General features: G+C 60.7%; 5 protein-coding genes across 5 annotated transcripts; 2 read left to right on the top strand and 3 right to left on the bottom strand.

The window, feature by feature from the left end:
* Positions 1-4,970: 4,970 nt before the first annotated feature.
* Positions 4,971-5,450, top strand: JDV02_007324 (uncharacterized protein; the record flags this gene model as incomplete). The annotated part of the gene is made up of 1 exon (XM_047988808.1): positions 4,971-5,450. One exon carries the CDS (start codon positions 4,971-4,973, stop codon positions 5,448-5,450), a length of 480 nt encoding a protein of 159 aa, XP_047844806.1.
* Positions 5,451-5,678: 228 nt separating this feature from the next.
* JDV02_007325 (uncharacterized protein) lies at positions 5,679-8,002 on the bottom strand (the record flags this gene model as incomplete). The annotated part of the gene is made up of 4 exons (XM_047988809.1): positions 5,679-6,195; positions 6,353-6,597; positions 6,692-7,603; positions 7,740-8,002. 4 exons carry the CDS (start codon positions 8,000-8,002, stop codon positions 5,873-5,875), a joined length of 1,743 nt encoding a protein of 580 aa, XP_047844807.1. The 3' UTR covers positions 5,679-5,872.
* Positions 8,003-9,085: 1,083 nt separating this feature from the next.
* Positions 9,086-10,636, bottom strand: ERC1 (ethionine resistance protein; the record flags this gene model as incomplete). Its single annotated transcript, XM_047988810.1, has 1 exon — positions 9,086-10,636. The coding sequence occupies one exon, from the start codon at positions 10,634-10,636 to the stop codon at positions 9,086-9,088; it is 1,551 nt and encodes a 516-aa protein (XP_047844808.1).
* Positions 10,637-11,413: 777 nt separating this feature from the next.
* JDV02_007327 (Agmatinase) lies at positions 11,414-13,616 on the top strand. The gene is made up of 7 exons (XM_047988811.1): positions 11,414-11,746; positions 11,843-11,939; positions 12,028-12,118; positions 12,223-12,306; positions 12,392-12,621; positions 12,762-13,168; positions 13,298-13,616. The coding sequence occupies exons 1-7, from the start codon at positions 11,612-11,614 to the stop codon at positions 13,430-13,432; spliced, it is 1,179 nt and encodes a 392-aa protein (XP_047844809.1). The 5' UTR covers positions 11,414-11,611; the 3' UTR covers positions 13,433-13,616.
* Positions 13,617-13,643: 27 nt separating this feature from the next.
* Positions 13,644-16,409, bottom strand: JDV02_007328 (uncharacterized protein). The gene is made up of 2 exons (XM_047988812.1): positions 15,217-16,409; positions 13,644-15,147 (listed from the first exon to the last, which is right to left on the bottom strand). Exons 1-2 carry the CDS (start codon positions 15,425-15,427, stop codon positions 13,670-13,672), a joined length of 1,689 nt encoding a protein of 562 aa, XP_047844810.1. The 5' UTR covers positions 15,428-16,409; the 3' UTR covers positions 13,644-13,669.
* Positions 16,410-17,338: the final 929 nt, after the last annotated feature.

Raw genomic sequence — 17,338 nt, forward strand, 5'->3', positions numbered from 1 at the left:
AGGGCGCGCCGCGCGGCGGTGCTTCCGGCGCCCGAAGGCCGGCGTGCGCCGCTGGCGGCAGTCCGCTTTCCCCCTCTCAGTTCCCCAGGGCCACCGTCCGCCGCACCTCACCCGCTGTGGGCGGTGCGGCGCAGGGGCCCCGGGAGGAGGACTCAGCGCGCTGCGTCTACCATTGCGGTGTCAGCAGCGCGTGGTTGCCCCCTGTCGCTCTGTGTGCAGCGCTCGCCAGCGGCCAGCGGCCCACAGAACCCATCCGTCGGCGGTCGCAGGCGATGCCTCCAACCGCCTCAGGGCAGCCCCAGTACGCCGTGAAGCCTGAGCGACCGGTTTCGTGGGGGTCGACCTCCGCTGTGAAATCCCCTCGCTAGCGAGGCCGGAGCCTGCAAGCCTGTTCAAAGGGCCACTGCGCGGGTGCCTGGTGGATACGGTACAGTTGAGATTGGCGGGGCGTTGGCGGTCCGGCTGCCCCGCGGTTGCCCTGTGCGCTGTGCGCCCAAGCCGCCGCGGGCGCCTTCTCGCCGCCCCTCTCACAGACCTGCCGACCCCATCGGTGGGGCGGCCACGCTGCCGGCGGCTCGTGGGCCACTCTCGATTTTCCGCAAAATTCATTTGTATGGGAAATCAAAAAAATCGACTCACGACCCGCGCGCGCCCAGCCCGACCACCACGGGATCTGGGGTGTTGGTCGCGGACGGGCGCACGCCCGCGCAGGCTGTCTGGCCCGCGGGCGCCCGTCTGCCGCTGCGGCGGAGGCTGTAGGGTAGCTGCAGGGTAGCCCGTGGGCGGCCTACCCTACACCACCGCCGGCCTACCCTAGACCGCCGCGCCACGGGGAAATACGGCCATGGCTATGTGACGCCGGCCGCGCCCTGCCTACCCTGCAGCTCAGAGGCGGCCGGTGCATATAGGCACCCGTCTGCGCTATGCTGCTGGGCAGGAGAGGCGGCAGGAGGGGGGAAATTGAATAAGCAAGGTCACGACCAGGAAAAGCTCGGAGGGGCGGGGGGGGAACCATGACGCAAAGACCTGAGGCAGGCCATACGGACAAAACGCTCCAGGGTAGCCCGCCTACCCTGCACCAGCGACGCCCGGGCGCTCCAGGGTAGCCCGCCTACCCTGCACCAGCGACGCCCGGGCGCCCCAGGGTAGCCCGCCCGACCGCCCGCCGAGACCCCCCAGCAGCCAGGCCACAGCGGCCCCGCGCCCACTAACAGCCCGCCGCGATTTGACTACCCTGCGCCCGCCGCCGGGCCCGCCCCCGGGCGGGCGCCCCCAGGGGGCGGGCAGCCGCCGCCAGCGCCCGGCCCCAGGGCCCGTAGGCCCTCCGGGGCCCGCCCAGGTGCCCGCGCGCCACCTGCGCCCCGCGGGCCACTCGACGATTTCCCGCAATAATGCCCTGCACCCGGCGCTCGAGGCGCGCCGGCACACCAAGTCGGGGCGGCCTACCCTGCACCCGCGGCCGGCCAGGCGGGAGGCGGGCGAGGGGGCGCTGCCCCTCCCCGAGACCACCCCCGGGCTCCCCCCCACGCCGGGCCAGCCGCGCTGGCCCCCTTATAATGAAGTGCTATGACAGAACGCACACACGCGAGCCCAGGCAGAGAATTGGGGCACGCACGTGACGCCCCCGAACCATGGGGTATTAGAGCCCGTCTAGCTAGCGAACTGGAAGCTTGAACCTACAAGCTTCAGTCTTGCAATACTATCACCCCTACGATCGTCTGACCACACTATTGCTTCTCTTACCTGACTACCAAACTGATATCTGGCGAGTGAGCCGTTACAACGGCTTATACTTAATACATTATAATAGAGTAGTACTAGCCGCATAAATGTTCTATACTTTTCTAGGTCCGCGCCCCGCCCCTATGCCGTGCCAGCCATTTTTAGTGCGCAGGCATGGGACGAGACTGGCGCGCCGCAACACACGCCGACATCTGAATTGAATTTCAGTTGCACTATATCGTCACAACGCAGCGCTCGCGCCGGCACGGCTCAATTCGCTTAAAAAACGCGTTTCCGCTATTTCCTCACGATATCATGACATTGGGGACTTGTTTATTCGTGCCGTGTCGTACCGTGCCGGGTGGTGAGGGCGCCGCGCTCTCGCCCGCGCCTGCCACCAATTATGCTTGCGCCCGTGACCGAGGCCGACGAGGCCACGGCGCCGGCAGGGCCCAAAAAACACATTTCCGTTGTTTCCTCACGATGTCATGACATCGGGGCCATGTTGTTCCGGGCCGGGCCGGGCTGGCTGCGAAGCCAAAGCTGCCGCCGCTCGTGATGCCGTTGACGGGCCCAAGCAGCCCGCCCCCCCCGCGCCGCCCGCCACCCGCCGCTGTGGCTACATCGTGATGCCCTCTCGGCCGTCGTCGTCGTCGTCTGCAGTCTTCTGCCCTTGGCTGCGGGCCCGCGATATGGCTATTTGAGGCGCGTTGACAGAGGCGTGGCGGTGATGTTGCCCGTCGTGCTGCTGTGTGGTGTTTTGCGTGGGCTGCAATGGGCTGCGGTGGGCGGCCCGCGCCTGCGTGCCTGGGGTTGGGGCTGCGCGGCACGCCATTGGCTAGAAAACAATAAAAGTGGTACATTTGTGCGGCCAGCACTTTCTATCTGTGCGGCCCGCACTGCATTCGTCATGATTTAGCAGCGACGGTGCAAGCGAGTCGACCTGTTGGAGTTTTGCGTCTGCCCGCGTCGACGCAGTGCTGTGCGTAGGCACCTGGAACCTCCGCCGTCTAAACAGTCCGAACCAGTGCTGCCAGGTACAGTATACCTCTTCGTACTTGCTCCTTTCCCGGATGAGCTGCTCCGGATAAGCACCTTCCTTCCCTTTTGTACAGAGTACCTCGTACAATGCAATAGATCTGCTCTGCTCCTGCTTTTACTTGAGACCAATGACTAAGCCTTCTCAGGCAGTCCCATCATAGGTACGTAGATCAAATTTTCAGGATGAAGGGTCCCCCCAGCCAGGTTACGCATTTGAAGTCATTCGCCCAGCCCTCCGTCTCCAATCCTGCAATCACGCACGAGTCACGACGGGACCGCGTCCACCGCCAAAAACGCACATTTCCGATTCGAGGCAGTCCGGGCTTCCGAACGAAACGGGCCCCCAATCTCGTGTGCAGTAGGTACGTACTGTGCTTTGTACTACGTACTAAGATCCTGCCGCATCATCCCCGCGATGGAGCTCCCCTCCCCGCACAAACAAACAAACAACAGGTACGCTGGCCCCGGTCTGTGTGACGAGCCGGGCCTGCGTGAGATGAATCACCGGGTGTACCGTCGGGACATGACATGTTCCACCCGTCCTGCGCCTCGGGGACATGTTTGGACCGCCTGTCTCGGCCGCGTGTCTTTGGTTACGCAGCGCAGGACCGCAATTTTGATCGAGCATGAAGTACCACGACCCCTTATGCCCTTGTACGTCGACTGTGTGGACAGCATCGCAGCCCAAAGCCATCGCCATCGTCCTTGCGCCGTACGGTATGTACAATACCAGACGAACAGCAGGGAGAGGAGGCACCAGCTCGACGACCATGTTTGGCGGCGCTCGCAACTCTATTCGCGGCCGCCTGGCCGACCCTTCATTATGCCACGGGCTCGGTGGCGTGGTTTCACAGCCTTGCAAGCTGGCCCGGGCCCTCGTTTCGAGGACCGGCTAATAACAGCAACAGCAAGTACATGCCGCCCTGGACGGTATCGGCAAGCGGAAATTGTCATGGCACACTCGCTCCACGGCCCGCCCGGGAGCGCCCAATGTGACGGCTTCAGCGACCAACAGGCAATGTCATATCCTGTAGGAGACAGACGATACGAGAATTTCATGGCCCCAAAAAATTCGACGACTCGAGTTGAAGACGCGGCAGCGCACACCAAAAACGTGGCAAACCCAACCGCCATCGTGGCTCGCGTGGAGCCCAACCTGCTGGTGGCGTCGCCAGCGAGTGGGAGGGCTGCGTGGCTCTTGTGTGCGTGCGTGTGGCATGGTGTGAGAGTGGCATGGCACGGTGGAAGGGGAGAGAAACAGGCACCCTCACGGCGAGTCGGTCCCGGGCCCAGCCTGCAAGGTACACCCAGTCAGAGGCGCATCTCACGATCCACCGCGGGCTGCCACCGTCGCCATGCCCAATCACGATGTGCGCCGCCCCTGGCTCCGAGGGCGCCAACGCACCATCTGTGCCCACCGCACCGTGCGTGTGTATCCACCATGGCCGCGGGTCCATCCCTTTGACAGTGCTAAGGCTGCCCCCAGGTCGCAGTCTCCACAAAGAAGTGTCGCGCTCCTCTACATGGATCTACGTGATCCAGCGTGTAAACTGCACCGATGATCATGTAGCTATCTGTCGATAGCAGCGTAGCCAGGACTTCTCGTATAGTGGAGGTCGCTAGCAACCTAAAGTACCGCACTCTCCGATGGGCCATCATTGGCTAACATCCCTGCAAGAGACTTGAGAGCAGCCTTAGCACTGTTAAAGGGATCGAAACAAACGGCCAAACGGCGACGCCAACAGACGGGAAGGGGGGGGGAGGGGGTTTGCGCGCCTAGCCACGATCGTAGTACGTACGTACCTACTAACTTAGTACGTAGCAGGATGGCAGGCACCGCACCGATGAGATGTGAGGCCTTTTGCGATTCGATTCGACTCGGTCAGCGAGCCCCACGGCCGCTCTCGGTTGTCAGACTTTTCTGGCCCCGGCAGTCAACAAGAATAGCGCAACTGACCCTTTAAGTTCAGGCGGCCCGCCCGCCCGTTCTCGCCAGTTCTTCCTCTTGCCTGCTCGCAACCCACGCTCCTTGATCCCGGCATCTGTCTTGACGACAAGAGTCCTTTTTCGTTCCCTTTCTCACGCGCGTTGCAAGTCAACCCACACGTTCACTCATTCATCAGCACCGACCCGACCTTGTCGCGCCATCCACTCGTCAACCACCGTCAGTCACTCTCGGAAACACTACTACCAATCCAATCGCAAACATGTACGCCGCCGGACTCGTTGCCTTCCTTGCCGCCGCCGCCGTCGCGGCCCAGGAGACCACGAGCACCACTACCCAGACGTCCACCACGACGCGCACCATCACCATCACCTCGTGCCACCCGACTGTCACCAACTGCCCGCTCAAGACCTCGTCGGCCCCGGCCACTTCCTCCGCGGCCCCCACCACGTCGTCGGTCGTGGTCCCAACCTCCATCAACTCGACGTCGTCGGTCCCCGTCGTCTCTTCGTCGTCGGCCCACTGGTCCGTCTCCAACTCCACCAGCACTGCTGGTCCCACCGGCACGGCGCCCGGCACCACCGTCGTCACGGTTCGCCCCTCGGGTTCGACCACGGTCCAGGTCATCACCACGTCCACCACCGCCCCCCCCACCGTGCCCACGGGCGCTGCCACCGGCCTCCAGGCTCAGGGCCTCGTTGCCGCCGCGCTGGCCGCTGCCGTTGCCGCCGCGGCCTTCTAAGCTGCTTCGGCACTTGTTCATGGCCACGGCCGGCTTGGCTTCGCCGCGGGCCGTGGCAAGACGGCCCTTTTCCCGTCTCGCCTAGACTCTTCACTTTCAATCCAGATCAACTTATTCTCCGGGGAAGGACGATTGGTGCACTTTTCCAGCGGCGGCTCTGTCATTATTGACATGGGAGAGGGCGTCCTGGCTTCTTTATTTGGGAATTGCTAAATGTAGAGAGAATATCTCTATGTATAGAGTTGGTACACAGGCCAGCTACCAGCTCGTGCCACTCGACCTAGGTGCAATGACGTATATACCCATGCCATAGGATGACCATAACGCACGTATATGAACCATTCAAACAAGTACATGTGTCTCTCGGTAACTCGTCTTGTGTCTAGCCGTACCAACCACATCGCTGCTGTAACCAGGTCCACTCAGCTTTCTACCGGGGAAGCGTGGCTGCTCAATTCGGGGTTCACCCATGAAGGCGTGCCGGACTTGTCCCTCAGCCACGGACCGAACCGATGCAACGCAGCCATGACGGGGACGCAAAAGAAGACGGTGATGATGGCGTGGCCCGCAAAAGTCCAGGTGAAACCGACACTTTCCACCCACGGGACGATGAAGAAGGGGTCGACGAAGGCCGACAGGTTGAGCATGACGGCGTAAAAGGTCATGGTGGACATGCTCTGCCTCGGGTATGCGTCGAAGATGTACGAGCACACCGCCGTGTTGCCCATCTGGATGCCGGCACCGACTATTACCTCACGCGCAAGCGTTCCGCTCCCATCGTCAGCAACAACAACAAAGTAACTTGGCGCAGGTAGGTGCTCAGGTAACCGCGGGAGGCCAAACCAATGGCCCAAGGTCTGGTGTCTGCTGGGTGGGTGGTGGACTGTGGACTGTGGACTTACACAGCGCGAGGGCGACTTGGCCGACGATCCAGTGGTAGCCTCGGTCGACGCTCACGCCCCAGAGGACCATGTCCACGGCGGTCAGGATGGCGGCGGGGTAGGCGAGCCAGAGGCGCATCTCGGGCGTGTTTGCGAGGCTGCTGCCGCGGCGCTGGGCGAGCTTGACGATGAGCCAGTCGCTCAAGCTGCCCGAGCACAAGACCTCCGAGACGAGCGTTCCGACAATGAGCCCGATGTAGAGCAACCTATTACTCACATCAGCAAGCAAGCTACAGTCTTCCCCTCAGAAGTGACAAGAGAGAAGAAGCAGGGCAGCAGCGGTTCGCGCAACAAACGTACCCTTGGCTTCGAGGCGAAAACGTCGCGTACGCCATGGGCAGGACGGTGACCACCGACAGCACCCACCAGTACCAGCCGAAGCAGTACGTCATGACCGATATGGGCACGACGGCGTACTTGAACGTCTTGAGGAAGCGGACGACGGTGTCATGTGGCTTGGGGTGCGCGATGCCCGGCAGGGGCTTGACGTTTGCGAAGGCGAGGCTCTTGGTCCGGGCAACGACGTCGCCAGCCACCAGCAGCCTGTTGTTCCCTGTCTCGACGGTGGACGGCTTCTCTTCTCCGTCTCCCTCCACAGGCGGCGGCGGCGGCGGCGACGGCGGCGGCGAACAACCATGATGCCGCGCCATCGCCCGCGCAGAACGCATCACCATCATCATGTGATGGCGGGGATACAGCGTCTCAGGCAAGAAAGCCACCTCGGCGAGCAATATGACGCCAAAGAAAATCGCCGCCAGCCACTGCACCCAGACATCCCCCGCCTCCAGGCCCACGACGAACCCGCCGACGAGCGGCCCGACGAGCAAGCCGAGGTCGATGGCCAGCACCCACAGGCCGACTTTCGCGCCGCGCTCGTGGGCGAAGAAGACGTCGTTGACGACGGCGAGCCCGACGTTGGACGCGGGGCTCACGCCCAGGCCCTGGAAGAAGCGCGCCGCCGCGTACGAGGGGTATCCGGGGGCGAGCGCGGCGCCGACGGTCGCAGCGAGGGCCACGGCGGTGCCGAGCACGAGGACGGGCCGCCGGCCGAGGGTGTCGGCGGGCGGGGCGCAGAGGAGGGGCCCGAGGGAGAGGCCGAGCGCGGGGACGGCGACGGTCCAGTTGAGCTGCGCGAGGGAGGCGGCGTACTTGGCCTGCAGGGCGGGGAACGAGGGGACGGTGGTGGTGGTGATGTAGGTGAACATGAAGTACCTTTTTTTTTTTTCAGTTTCGAAACGTCAGACTTGTGGGTTTCTCCTATATGACTTGTACTACTCTCTCTTTTTCTGTTGGATAGTCGGCTGGTGTGTGTGTGTGTGTGTGTATGAGTGAGCGCCGTGAAACTTACAGAGCCATGATGATGGCCAAGATGCAGTGCTTCTGGGCCCACGACCAGTTGAGCGGATCGAGGGGGTCGCCGGCCACCGGCTGGGGGAAGAGCTCGAAGCCATCTTTGCCGAGAACGACTTCGTGCGCGGTGGTGATGTCGTCGCCGCCGCCGCTGCTCCTGTCGGTGCTGCTGTCGCTGAGCTCTGGGCGGAAAGGCGTCCCTTGCACGGCAGTAGTAGTAGTAGTAGTAGTAGTAATCGTCTTCTTCTCATCCATGTCCATGGCGGCGGGCGCTGGGAACAGCAGCAGCTTTGGAGCCTGCTTCGGAGCCTTAATAGTAGGCCTCTATGTGGCATCCCTCCCAGCGAGAGTGCTCTTTATTATGTCCTGAGCCAGCCAGGCCCCCGTTACCCCCCCATTCCCCTGGCGAAAGACATTGTCGTATCACCGGCCGCCGCAAATGGGTATGCAACATACCAGCAGCAGTACGTCAAATCGGACGTCATGGCCATGATTGGCCTCTCTCTTTCGCTCTACCAAGTACCGTAGGATGGCTGTCAACCCAAGGGCAGCCGAGAAAGTCCCTTATCATGGCGAGTGATTGAAGGAGCCCTCGCACGCGTGCCTGGAGGCTGTGATATCTCTTCACATGCTGGATGGCCAGACAGGCTCGACCTCGCTCGGTGGGCTCTCTCTGTTCTCTTTAAAACCCTTATCGAAGATATCATGGACATCAAGACGTCAAGTGCTCAGCATCCAACCACGGGCGCACCCCCGCGATGCCAAGCCGTCCTCTACCGAAGCGGCGGTCGTCTTGGGGGGGGGGGGAAGCGACAAGGGGGAGGGGGTAAGACACGTTGATCCGGGCGCCAATCCGGATCCCAGGACGAAGTGACGTTTGCCTCCCCTCCCCCATCTCTCTTATCTCGACCCTTGCTTGTCCGCCATTCCCGCCGTCGGGCGAGGATGTTAGTGGTGGTGGTGCCGTTATCTGTTCCATGTTGACCGCTTGGGTCAGCCACGCGAGGCAGGCGGGGGCGGGCGGGGGATCATCATTCGACGCCGGTCTGGCCTGGGGCTGACTCGGAGGGTATGATGAGACCCCCGACGTCACGTCGCCCATACCACGCATGTCCGTCGGAGAAGTTGGCGGTGTTCTTTGACTAATCGGAGCTTACGTTTTCTTCGCGTTCTTTTCGTTGACTTTATGCGCCACGTCTTGTCGCAAATCGTGGTCCCGATGACAACGTTTGCGAGACTTATACGGAGGTGTTCTTTGATCTCACGACTTTAACTAACTCGACAGATGGCCGCCCGAGTTGCTTTTCAAAACCTCAAAGACTTCTACATAATATACTCCACGTTCTAGTAGTTGGAGTGTCTGTCCATGTAATGCCTGTTAACATCGTCGTCCTCTCTCAGCCTCTCAGCTGCCTTGCAAACCTCAGAGTCCCAGTCACTCAAGCCAACCACGATCCATTCCAACGCTCCCACGAGCGACAGAGCGACGCACTGGCCCAACCACAGCCCAGCCAGCCCCCATCCGCGGTAAAAGGCCAGATAGATGCCCCCCGGCAGCGCCGCCCCGTAGTAGCTCACGCAGTTGACCAGCGCGCCGACCCATTGCCTTCCCATGCCGCGCAGCGCCCCGCCGCAGCTGCCGTTCAGCCCGTCGGCGATCTGGAAGAGCGCGACGTACGGCATGACGTGGGCGACGAGGGCGACGACGCGCTCGTCGTGTTCGTTGAACAGCCCGCCGATGACGTTGCGCGTCGCGAGCAGCACGGTGAGCATCACGGCGCCCAGCAGGACGGAGAGTATCGCCGCGCAGTGCGCTGAGCGCCGTGCGCCGCGCCGGTCCTTGGCCCCGAGGAGGTTGCCCAGGCGGGCGGACTCTGCGACGCCGAGCCCGAAGGGGATGGTGTTGATGATTTGGTCGGCCGTCATGATGACGGACTGGGCGGCGAGGGAGATGGTCCCCAGTCGACCGGCGGCGATGGCGACAATCTCGAACGCCCACCACTCCGTGCCGACGTGAATGACCCCCAGGAACGCCAGCTTGGCGAATGGCACGCAGTTTGACAGCGCTTGCCTCGGCTTGAACCCGCCCCAGCACTCCTTGCCCTGGACAAAGGCCGAGTACGCAACCAGCAGGAGGAAGGAAAGCCAGTAGGAGATGCCAGTCGCCACGGGAGCACCGTACAGCCCCAGATCCAGAGTGTAAATGAAAACGTAGTTGAGCACCGCATTCAGCGGCGAGGTTATCATCAGAGCATATGTCCCCGGCCGGTAGATGCCCTGCGCTTGGAGGAACTTCTTCATGCACTCGAACCACACGTACCCCAGACCGCCGGGGACCAACAACTGCAGGAACTTTGCGCTGTGAATGCAAATCTCCTCCGGCTGTCCCAGGGCGCGAAACAGGTGTTCGGAAAAGGTCCATACAACGGCAACCACGAGGTAAAAGGCCGTCAGCACGAGTAAGCCTCGCTGTAGGAGAAGTCCCAAGTTGCCCTTGTCCTTGCAACCCGTGAAGCTGCTGGACGCAAGCGTATCCAGGGCGCTCGTCCCGCCGAGGGCAATGAGCCACGCCGTCGCCATGGCGAACATGTACGAGAAGGCGGCGACGGCGAGGGCCTCGGACGAGAGGCGGCCCGCGACGAGCACGGAGACCGTCTGCAAGCTGTTTTGCAGCATGTAGGCCAGGATGACTGGCACGGAGGCCTTTGTCAGGAACCATGATTCTTGGAGCCACGCGGTGTACTCTGATTGTGTTGGAGAGCCGCCGCCGCCGCCGCGGGACGAGAGGCGAGGGAGCAGCAGCAGGGGCGACGATTCGTCGGCGAGAGATTCGTCGTGGTCGTTTGGCTCCATGAGCAGGGGCTTTGGGAACTTTGACGCCGTGTCGTTTGCCATATTGCTCGGTCGTCGCAGTTGACGTGACGCGAGGAAACTCGGAAGACAGGGGGAATGTCTGGTCTGGTGGCAGGACAGCAACACGACTGTTCCGAGGAGCTGAAAGGCAGAACAGTAAGCTGGATTAAGAGACGACTGACGTTCTAGTCAGCTAAGACAGTCGTACAAGGCGAACCATTTCAGCAGGCAGGCGGGCCATCATGCCATCATAGGAGGCAGTCACTCCTCTATCATCCGCGAAAAGTACACGGGCAACTATCCTTGATCTCGCCATCATCTTCACGTCCAACCTTGTATCTTGCTTATCGACGTTTTGCCGGCGTAGGTGTAAGCCACGACAAAGACGACCTTCGAAAACAGCCGCCGCGGAGCTCGAATCGATCGATAACCAATCTTCAAGTACGGCCGATTAGTAAAAGTATACGCCCCGGCAGCCAGCGAGATGTCTTTGGCCCCCAACCATATCGTATCATACAGAACCCCCCCCCGCCGGGGCATGCCAGTGCCGAACGTCGAGGGAGCGACTGGTCATGTCGTCTTGAGCCGACAATCTGGGGGGTCGCGGGCGACTAACCCTGAATAGGCAAAATAGCCACCACCGCAGGCGGGCGATCTGATATCGGAGCCTTCGGACTGGGGGTATGATGCTGCTAACTGCATCTGGAAATGTAGACGCCTGATGGTGGTATCGAATAGCAGCAAGCAGGGTGGTCATGAATGCCCAGCCCGTCTCACGATATGTATGAATGGTCGGCTTTGGAATTGAATCCAATGGATCAATTGTGACGGAGATTACATGAATCATATGGTTATTCTTTTCTTTCAACGGTCGTAATAGAAATTCGTATTGACGTCTTATCTTCATCACAGCATGTCTCCAGTATAAGAGCTGATAAATTGCAGCATACGCTCTGCAAACCACCAGCCTCGCCGTGCGGTACCTTCCATCGAACCCCTCCATATTCCCCGGAAACCATGATTTCAGATATCCTACTCGCTTTGGCGTGCGTGGGCTCTGCGGCAGCCCACGCCGGGCACGAGCAAAAGACGCTCGCGGGGCCACACCAGAGCCTGTGGTACAACACGCTGCCTGGAGACGGCGGCACGCAGGTACGTGAGCACATAGCGTACATGTACGGCAGGGACCAGACGTGTGTTGCTTCTGGGGCGTCCCGCATGTTACTGATACCCCATCTACCTTGTTAGGCCGATTCTGTGTTTTCCGGCATCTCGACATTTGGACGCCTGCCGTACCAGCCTTGCCTCCGCGCTCCGGACGTCAAGTACGACATTGCGTTCCTTGGTGCGCATTCCCCCTCGGACACATGCATACATAAGCCTTCTTATGCAGGGTCGTTGCAGCTCATATGCTCATATAAAAAATCATATAGGTGCCCCGTTTGACACGGGAACGTCGTACCGCCCGGGTGCCAGGTTCGGTCCGTCTGGCATCCGCCAGGGATCTCGCAGACTGAATCTTTAGTATGATACAACAAGCTTCACCCCCTCTCGTCCACACCCCCTCTCGTCCACATGCAGGTCGGCATAAGGCTGTGGCGTGCGTGGGGCTGACCAGGTCTCTGCAGCGGAGGATACAACGTCCCGCTAAAGACCAACCCGTTCAACAGCTGGGCCACCGTGCTAGACTGCGGAGACATCCCCGTCACTTCGTAAGTCTTTTGACTGCGTGTAACATTGGAAAAAGGGGGTAACTAGTGCATACGTGTAGGGAGTTTGCTAACGGCTACATACCAGATACGACAATACGTTTGCCCTCCATCAGATTGAGGAGGGACACTTCAACATCCTCACTCGCCCCCCCACGACGGATGCGGACAAGAGAGGCCCTGCCATCAAGGGCAAGACTCTTCCTCGGGTCATCACCCTGGGGGGCGACCACACCATTACCCTGCCCCTGCTCCGGTCCATCAACCGCGCCTACGGGCCCGTCTCTGTGATTCATTTTGATAGTCATCTCGATACGTGTAGGTCCCCTTCCACTCTGTCTTTCCTGCTTTGCGTTTTCTTTGGGAAACCATAGGCTGCCCTCTTGGGATCGATCGTCATGTGAATCGGAACATGCTGTTGACACCAGTGTGTGTGCCCGTCGCAGGGCGTCCCAAAGTCTTCGGCGGCTCCCCCTCCGAAGTCGCTAGCATCAACCACGGCACCTACTTCTACCACGCCGCCATGGAGGGCCTCCTCGCCAACAACACCAACATCCACGCGGGCATCCGCACGACGCTCAGCGGGCCCAGCGACTACGACAACGACGGCTACTGCGGCTTCGAGATTGTCGAGGCGCGCGACATCGACGTCATCGGCACCGGCGGCATCATCAAGCAGATCGTCGAGCGCGTGGGCACGACGCGGCCCGTCTACCTCTCCATCGACATCGACACCCTCGATCCGGCCTTTGCGCCCGCAACGGGTACCCCCGAGACGGGCGGCTGGTCGACCCGCGAGCTGAGGACCATTCTGCGCGGGCTCGAGGACCTGAACCTCATCGCGGCGGACATTGTCGAGGTCGCGGTACGTTTTTTCCCCTTCTTTTTTCTCTGCTTTTTTTCTCTTTTTCCTCTTTTTTGGGGGGTTTCAACCTGCGCAACATGCCGGAGATGGAAGCTTCGTGGTCAGCTGACAGTGTGTTGTGTTCTACAGCCCGCGTACGATACCAATGCTGAGCACACCACCATGGCCGCCGCCGATGTGCTATACGAGGTCATGAGCATCATGGTGAAGAAGGGACCCCTGAGCAAGATGATTGCGGATCAGGAAAGCCCGGAGGAGCTCTGATAATAAAGCGGCGGATATGGAAACCAAACCATTCCGCATGCTCGTGTACTTCCGTACGTCGAGTATAATCGTTGAGAAATGGCGATGCCCAACACAACGTGAGGAGCATAAGGGGGATTCAACGCAACACTCGCCTGCAATGCATATCAGGCTCAATGTTGATTTATAGGGTGGTACACTGGAGAAATTGCTAAAATAATATAATGTTATACTGTAGCGTATCTTACGTGAAACATATTAGTTAGCTTGAAACTTCGATGACACAGAGAGTTGAGCTCTAGAGCAGCAAGGAGAAGAGGATATGGAGCTGGCTTGCTCACCGAGTAGCTGCCCGGCACATAAGCGGCCGTCCACGTCCCCCCGCGCCATCCTAGCCCTCCAGATATCCTCGAGCGCCCTGCGTATGACACCCACGTGCAGCGAGCCCAGGCACGCCTCGAACCTGTCCACCTTGTCGAGCACGCGGCGCCTCTGCTCGGGGGTGAAGGCCTCGCAGCCCATGGTGAAGAGCGGCATCGCCATGGCGACCCACGCGTGGCACGGCCTCCCCTGCGTCATCTCGCCCGCCGTGGCCTCCATCTCCGCCACCGCCGCCCGGACGCGCCGCGACCCCGACGGCAGCCGGTACAGCCGCCGGTACAGGTGCACCAGCGTCGCCTGCTGGAACGTGCGGTGGCAGAGGAGGAACTCGCGCCCGTGCCGGTCCGAGAGCGCCGCCGTGCGGATGGAGGCGACGGAGGGCGGCGTGCTGGCGTCCCGGCGGATCATGCCCGCGAGCTTCCCGAGGAGCATGTCCGACTGTGAGATGATCGAGCCCTCCACGTTATCGGCGCTGCCATCGTTGTTACCCACGCCGGCGCCGTCGTCGACGCGGCTCGAGATGGCGTTGACCTGCTGCAGGACGTGCAGCAGCTCTTCGCTGTAGCCAAGAAACCCGTCGATGCTAGTCCGTACGGGTGACATGCCATCCGCTGCGTGTGAAGGATCCAGCGCGGTTTCTCGACGCCCCTGTCGCGACGAGCCCGGGTGACCGAGTGTCGGCGGCGGCGGCGGCGACGGTACGTACGGCAGCGTCCGGAGCGACAGGTACAAGAGGTAGAGATGCCTCATGGACGCGCGGGACACGCCCTCCGAACCGGTGCCGAAATCCCAATAGCTGCGGTTGCCATCGATAAGCGCCTTGATGCCCTGCAGATGGATCCGCCAGGACGGCAAACTCCCCCCTCCCTGGCCGCAGGCAAACACGTCGGCTAGGCACCAGATGAGGCACGTCGCCAGCAGCGTCTCGCCGGAGAAGGAGCGCCGCTGCTGCCCTTGCCCGCCGCCGCTGTCCAAGGCCGACCGCAGCAGCGCGAGCCCCGAGTGCTGCAAGTGGCCCAGCACACGGGAGATTTCGACGCCGCCGATCTCGGAGAGGCCTCGCGAGAGGAACCCCGCGGCGGCGAGCGTGAGGCATGCGGATAGCAGGTGTGGGGAGTCGAGAGCCACCGGGATCAGCCCGCGGCAGAGATCCTCGTGTATCGCGGGATGGCAGGACAGAGACGCGAGTATGTTCTCTGTGAAGTAGCTCAACAGCTCCCGGTACCTTGGTGGCAGAGGCACGCCGTTGGGTAGTTGCTGTGGTAGGGAGAGGGTCTGCTGGTGGGAGGAGGAGGAGGAGGAGGAGGAGGCGGCGGCATCTGGGGGGTTTTCATTTCCACAGTCGGATACTGAGACTTGGTTTTGTGAGTGTATTATATTAGCTCAAGCTCCATGGGCGGCAGGCATATTGGACATCGTCGTACCAGTCCCCTCCGTCAAAGCCGTCATCGGTAGTCGCCATCGTCCCACAGCCGCGCGTCTACGATGCTCCGACACCCCCCAGATGAGCCGGAGGGTGTAGTTGCAAGGCCTGCCAAATGCATTGCAGGGTCCGCAGTTGGGTTTCTCTTCGTCGCACTTCCGCCTTCTCCTTCTACACTCCTCGCATCCTTGTCGAGACCTTTTCCCGGGCATGGGCGGAGGCCATTTGATCAATCCCAGCAGACAATCGAATGCTAGAAGCCTCAACTGGGGGTCTCGGCACAAGCTGAATACCCTGATGGGCAAATCAGCAACAGCGTCTTTTCGCAAAAGGCCTTTGCGCTCAGGCTTCAGTCTCGTGGATGGTGATCGACGGAAGCGGCATGTAAGAAGCAAGGGGCGTGCTGCGGGCCTACAACCAACCCTGGGCGTCTATGCAAGTACGTTAAATAAGTAGTCGCAGAGTGGGAATTGTTCAAGCACAGCGCGTTGCAGCTAGCTTTTCTTTTAGAGGCCGGCAACCAGAGCATAGCTCTCTTTTCATGATCCAATGATAGGGCGAAGATGGCTTCATACAGCCATTCGACTTTTTATCTCCGTCATCAACAGGAGATAAGAAGAGTGCAAGTGCCAGGTCAAGATAAGAGATAAGGAACCCGCCAACCCGAACATTTATGCCTCATTAACCATCGACACTTTCGATTCGTTCTGTGGAAAGCCCGTTTGTCGGTCGCAAAGACTTATGCTTCTATTCTCACGTCCAATGAACCGAGGAACCCAAACAATAAACACGTGCTGTTTCGCCCGAGGAATCGCGAACCCTGGCCGGCGCCCAACATGAGCATTCAGCGCCAGCCGGATCAGCATTCGTCGTTCTGCGTTTCGGGCGCCACTGCCTCTTGTAGTAGTAGCCATCACGCACGCACCCAAGGCTGCATCGTTGCATTGCAAGGGGCCGGCCCGCTTGTTCATTTGCCGTGATACGAAGTGCATGCATGGCTTGCCTCTCTTTCCTCCCCCTCTCTCGCTTTCTCACTCGCTTTCCTGCTGACGGGGGAGCACACTCCAGAAATGAGCTCGTCTGGGGTCTAGACTGGCCTGACGTGTATAGTGACGTGGAGGCGGCTTCAGAGCTCTTCCTTCGTACTTCGTAAATGTAGTGCAAAGGTAGAGAAAGAAACGTGCCCGTGCAGGGGGGGGGGGGGGGGGGGCGGCGAGTTCCTTTTACTGTCCGCCGTCCTGACAGTTCACTTGCACCACATCCTTGTTGACTCTTCTTGGCCAACATGGTGAATAAGATGGCCATCCGAGCAGGAAATCAGGCATACACAAACGTCCCGTGTTTGCAAGGTGGTGCTGCTGTTCCGCAACAACGACTGATTATGACGTTGTTGCGGCTCCGTCCATCCAGTGGCGAGGCGAATGAACCCATGCCTGCTTGCTTTTGCCGTGGGCCATGTCTCAGTTTCGATCCGTTTCCTTCAGCTGGCCTTGCGCGCTCTGGCCATCGCGACTGGACGTCGGGTGTTCCACGTCTCTCCAGTCACGTGCCTGTCCTCATGTTTTGTCCCTCCGTCGCCCCGACTGCCTTGGCCTTCGTCGGTGTGTTTCCGCGCGTCACACCGCTCGGTGTGCGTGTCTGCGTGCTCGTACAAAGGCGCGTGGGTGTCTGATAAGCGGGTGGCGGCCGGCCAGACTCCGTCCGTCTTGTCAGGTAAGAGTAGAGTGAGGTCCCGCGGTTTCGAGCCTCTCCCTCTCTTCCCCGTTCTAGATCATGCAGCAGTGCTTTCTTCTGTCTCGCCCCGTCCGCGCCTTATTCTATGGGGCACAGTCATTGCTCCCCGGTACTTGGAATCTTTCCACACACGCCCGCGCACCACCCCCTCAGACCCGTTGATTCCTTCAGACACGCCATCATATCAGCCTTGCTGCTCGCCCGCCCGCCCTGCCTTCCTGTGCCAACTGTCAAAGACCAGTCGCAATTTCAGACATAGGATCGGCGGCGCCCGGCTTCGTCGAGCGGCCTCTCGTCTCGGTAGCGACGAAATGCAGGGGCCCGGCGTTGATTCCGTCTGGTCAGAGGCAGACGGTGTCGTGCCTCGAGACATGCGATCGATTGTCTCT

Source organism: Purpureocillium takamizusanense, chromosome 7 (assembly GCF_022605165.1).
Source record: "Purpureocillium takamizusanense chromosome 7, complete sequence".
NCBI lineage: Eukaryota > Fungi > Ascomycota > Sordariomycetes > Hypocreales > Ophiocordycipitaceae > Purpureocillium > Purpureocillium takamizusanense.

Coding starts and splice junctions, on each gene's coding strand:
- JDV02_007328 (XM_047988812.1), bottom strand. CDS start 15,427: ATGCCCGGGAAAAGGTCTCGACAAGGATGCGAGGAGTGTAGAAGGAGA. Junction 15,148..15,216: donor GGCTTTGACGGAGGGGACTG/GTACGACGATGT, acceptor CACAAAACCAAG/TCTCAGTATCCGACTGTGGA.
- JDV02_007327 (XM_047988811.1), top strand. CDS start 11,612: ATGATTTCAGATATCCTACTCGCTTTGGCGTGCGTGGGCTCTGCGGCA. Junction 11,747..11,842: donor CTGGAGACGGCGGCACGCAG/GTACGTGAGCAC, acceptor CTACCTTGTTAG/GCCGATTCTGTGTTTTCCGG. Junction 12,119..12,222: donor TCTCGCAGACTGAATCTTTA/GTATGATACAAC, acceptor AGGTCTCTGCAG/CGGAGGATACAACGTCCCGC.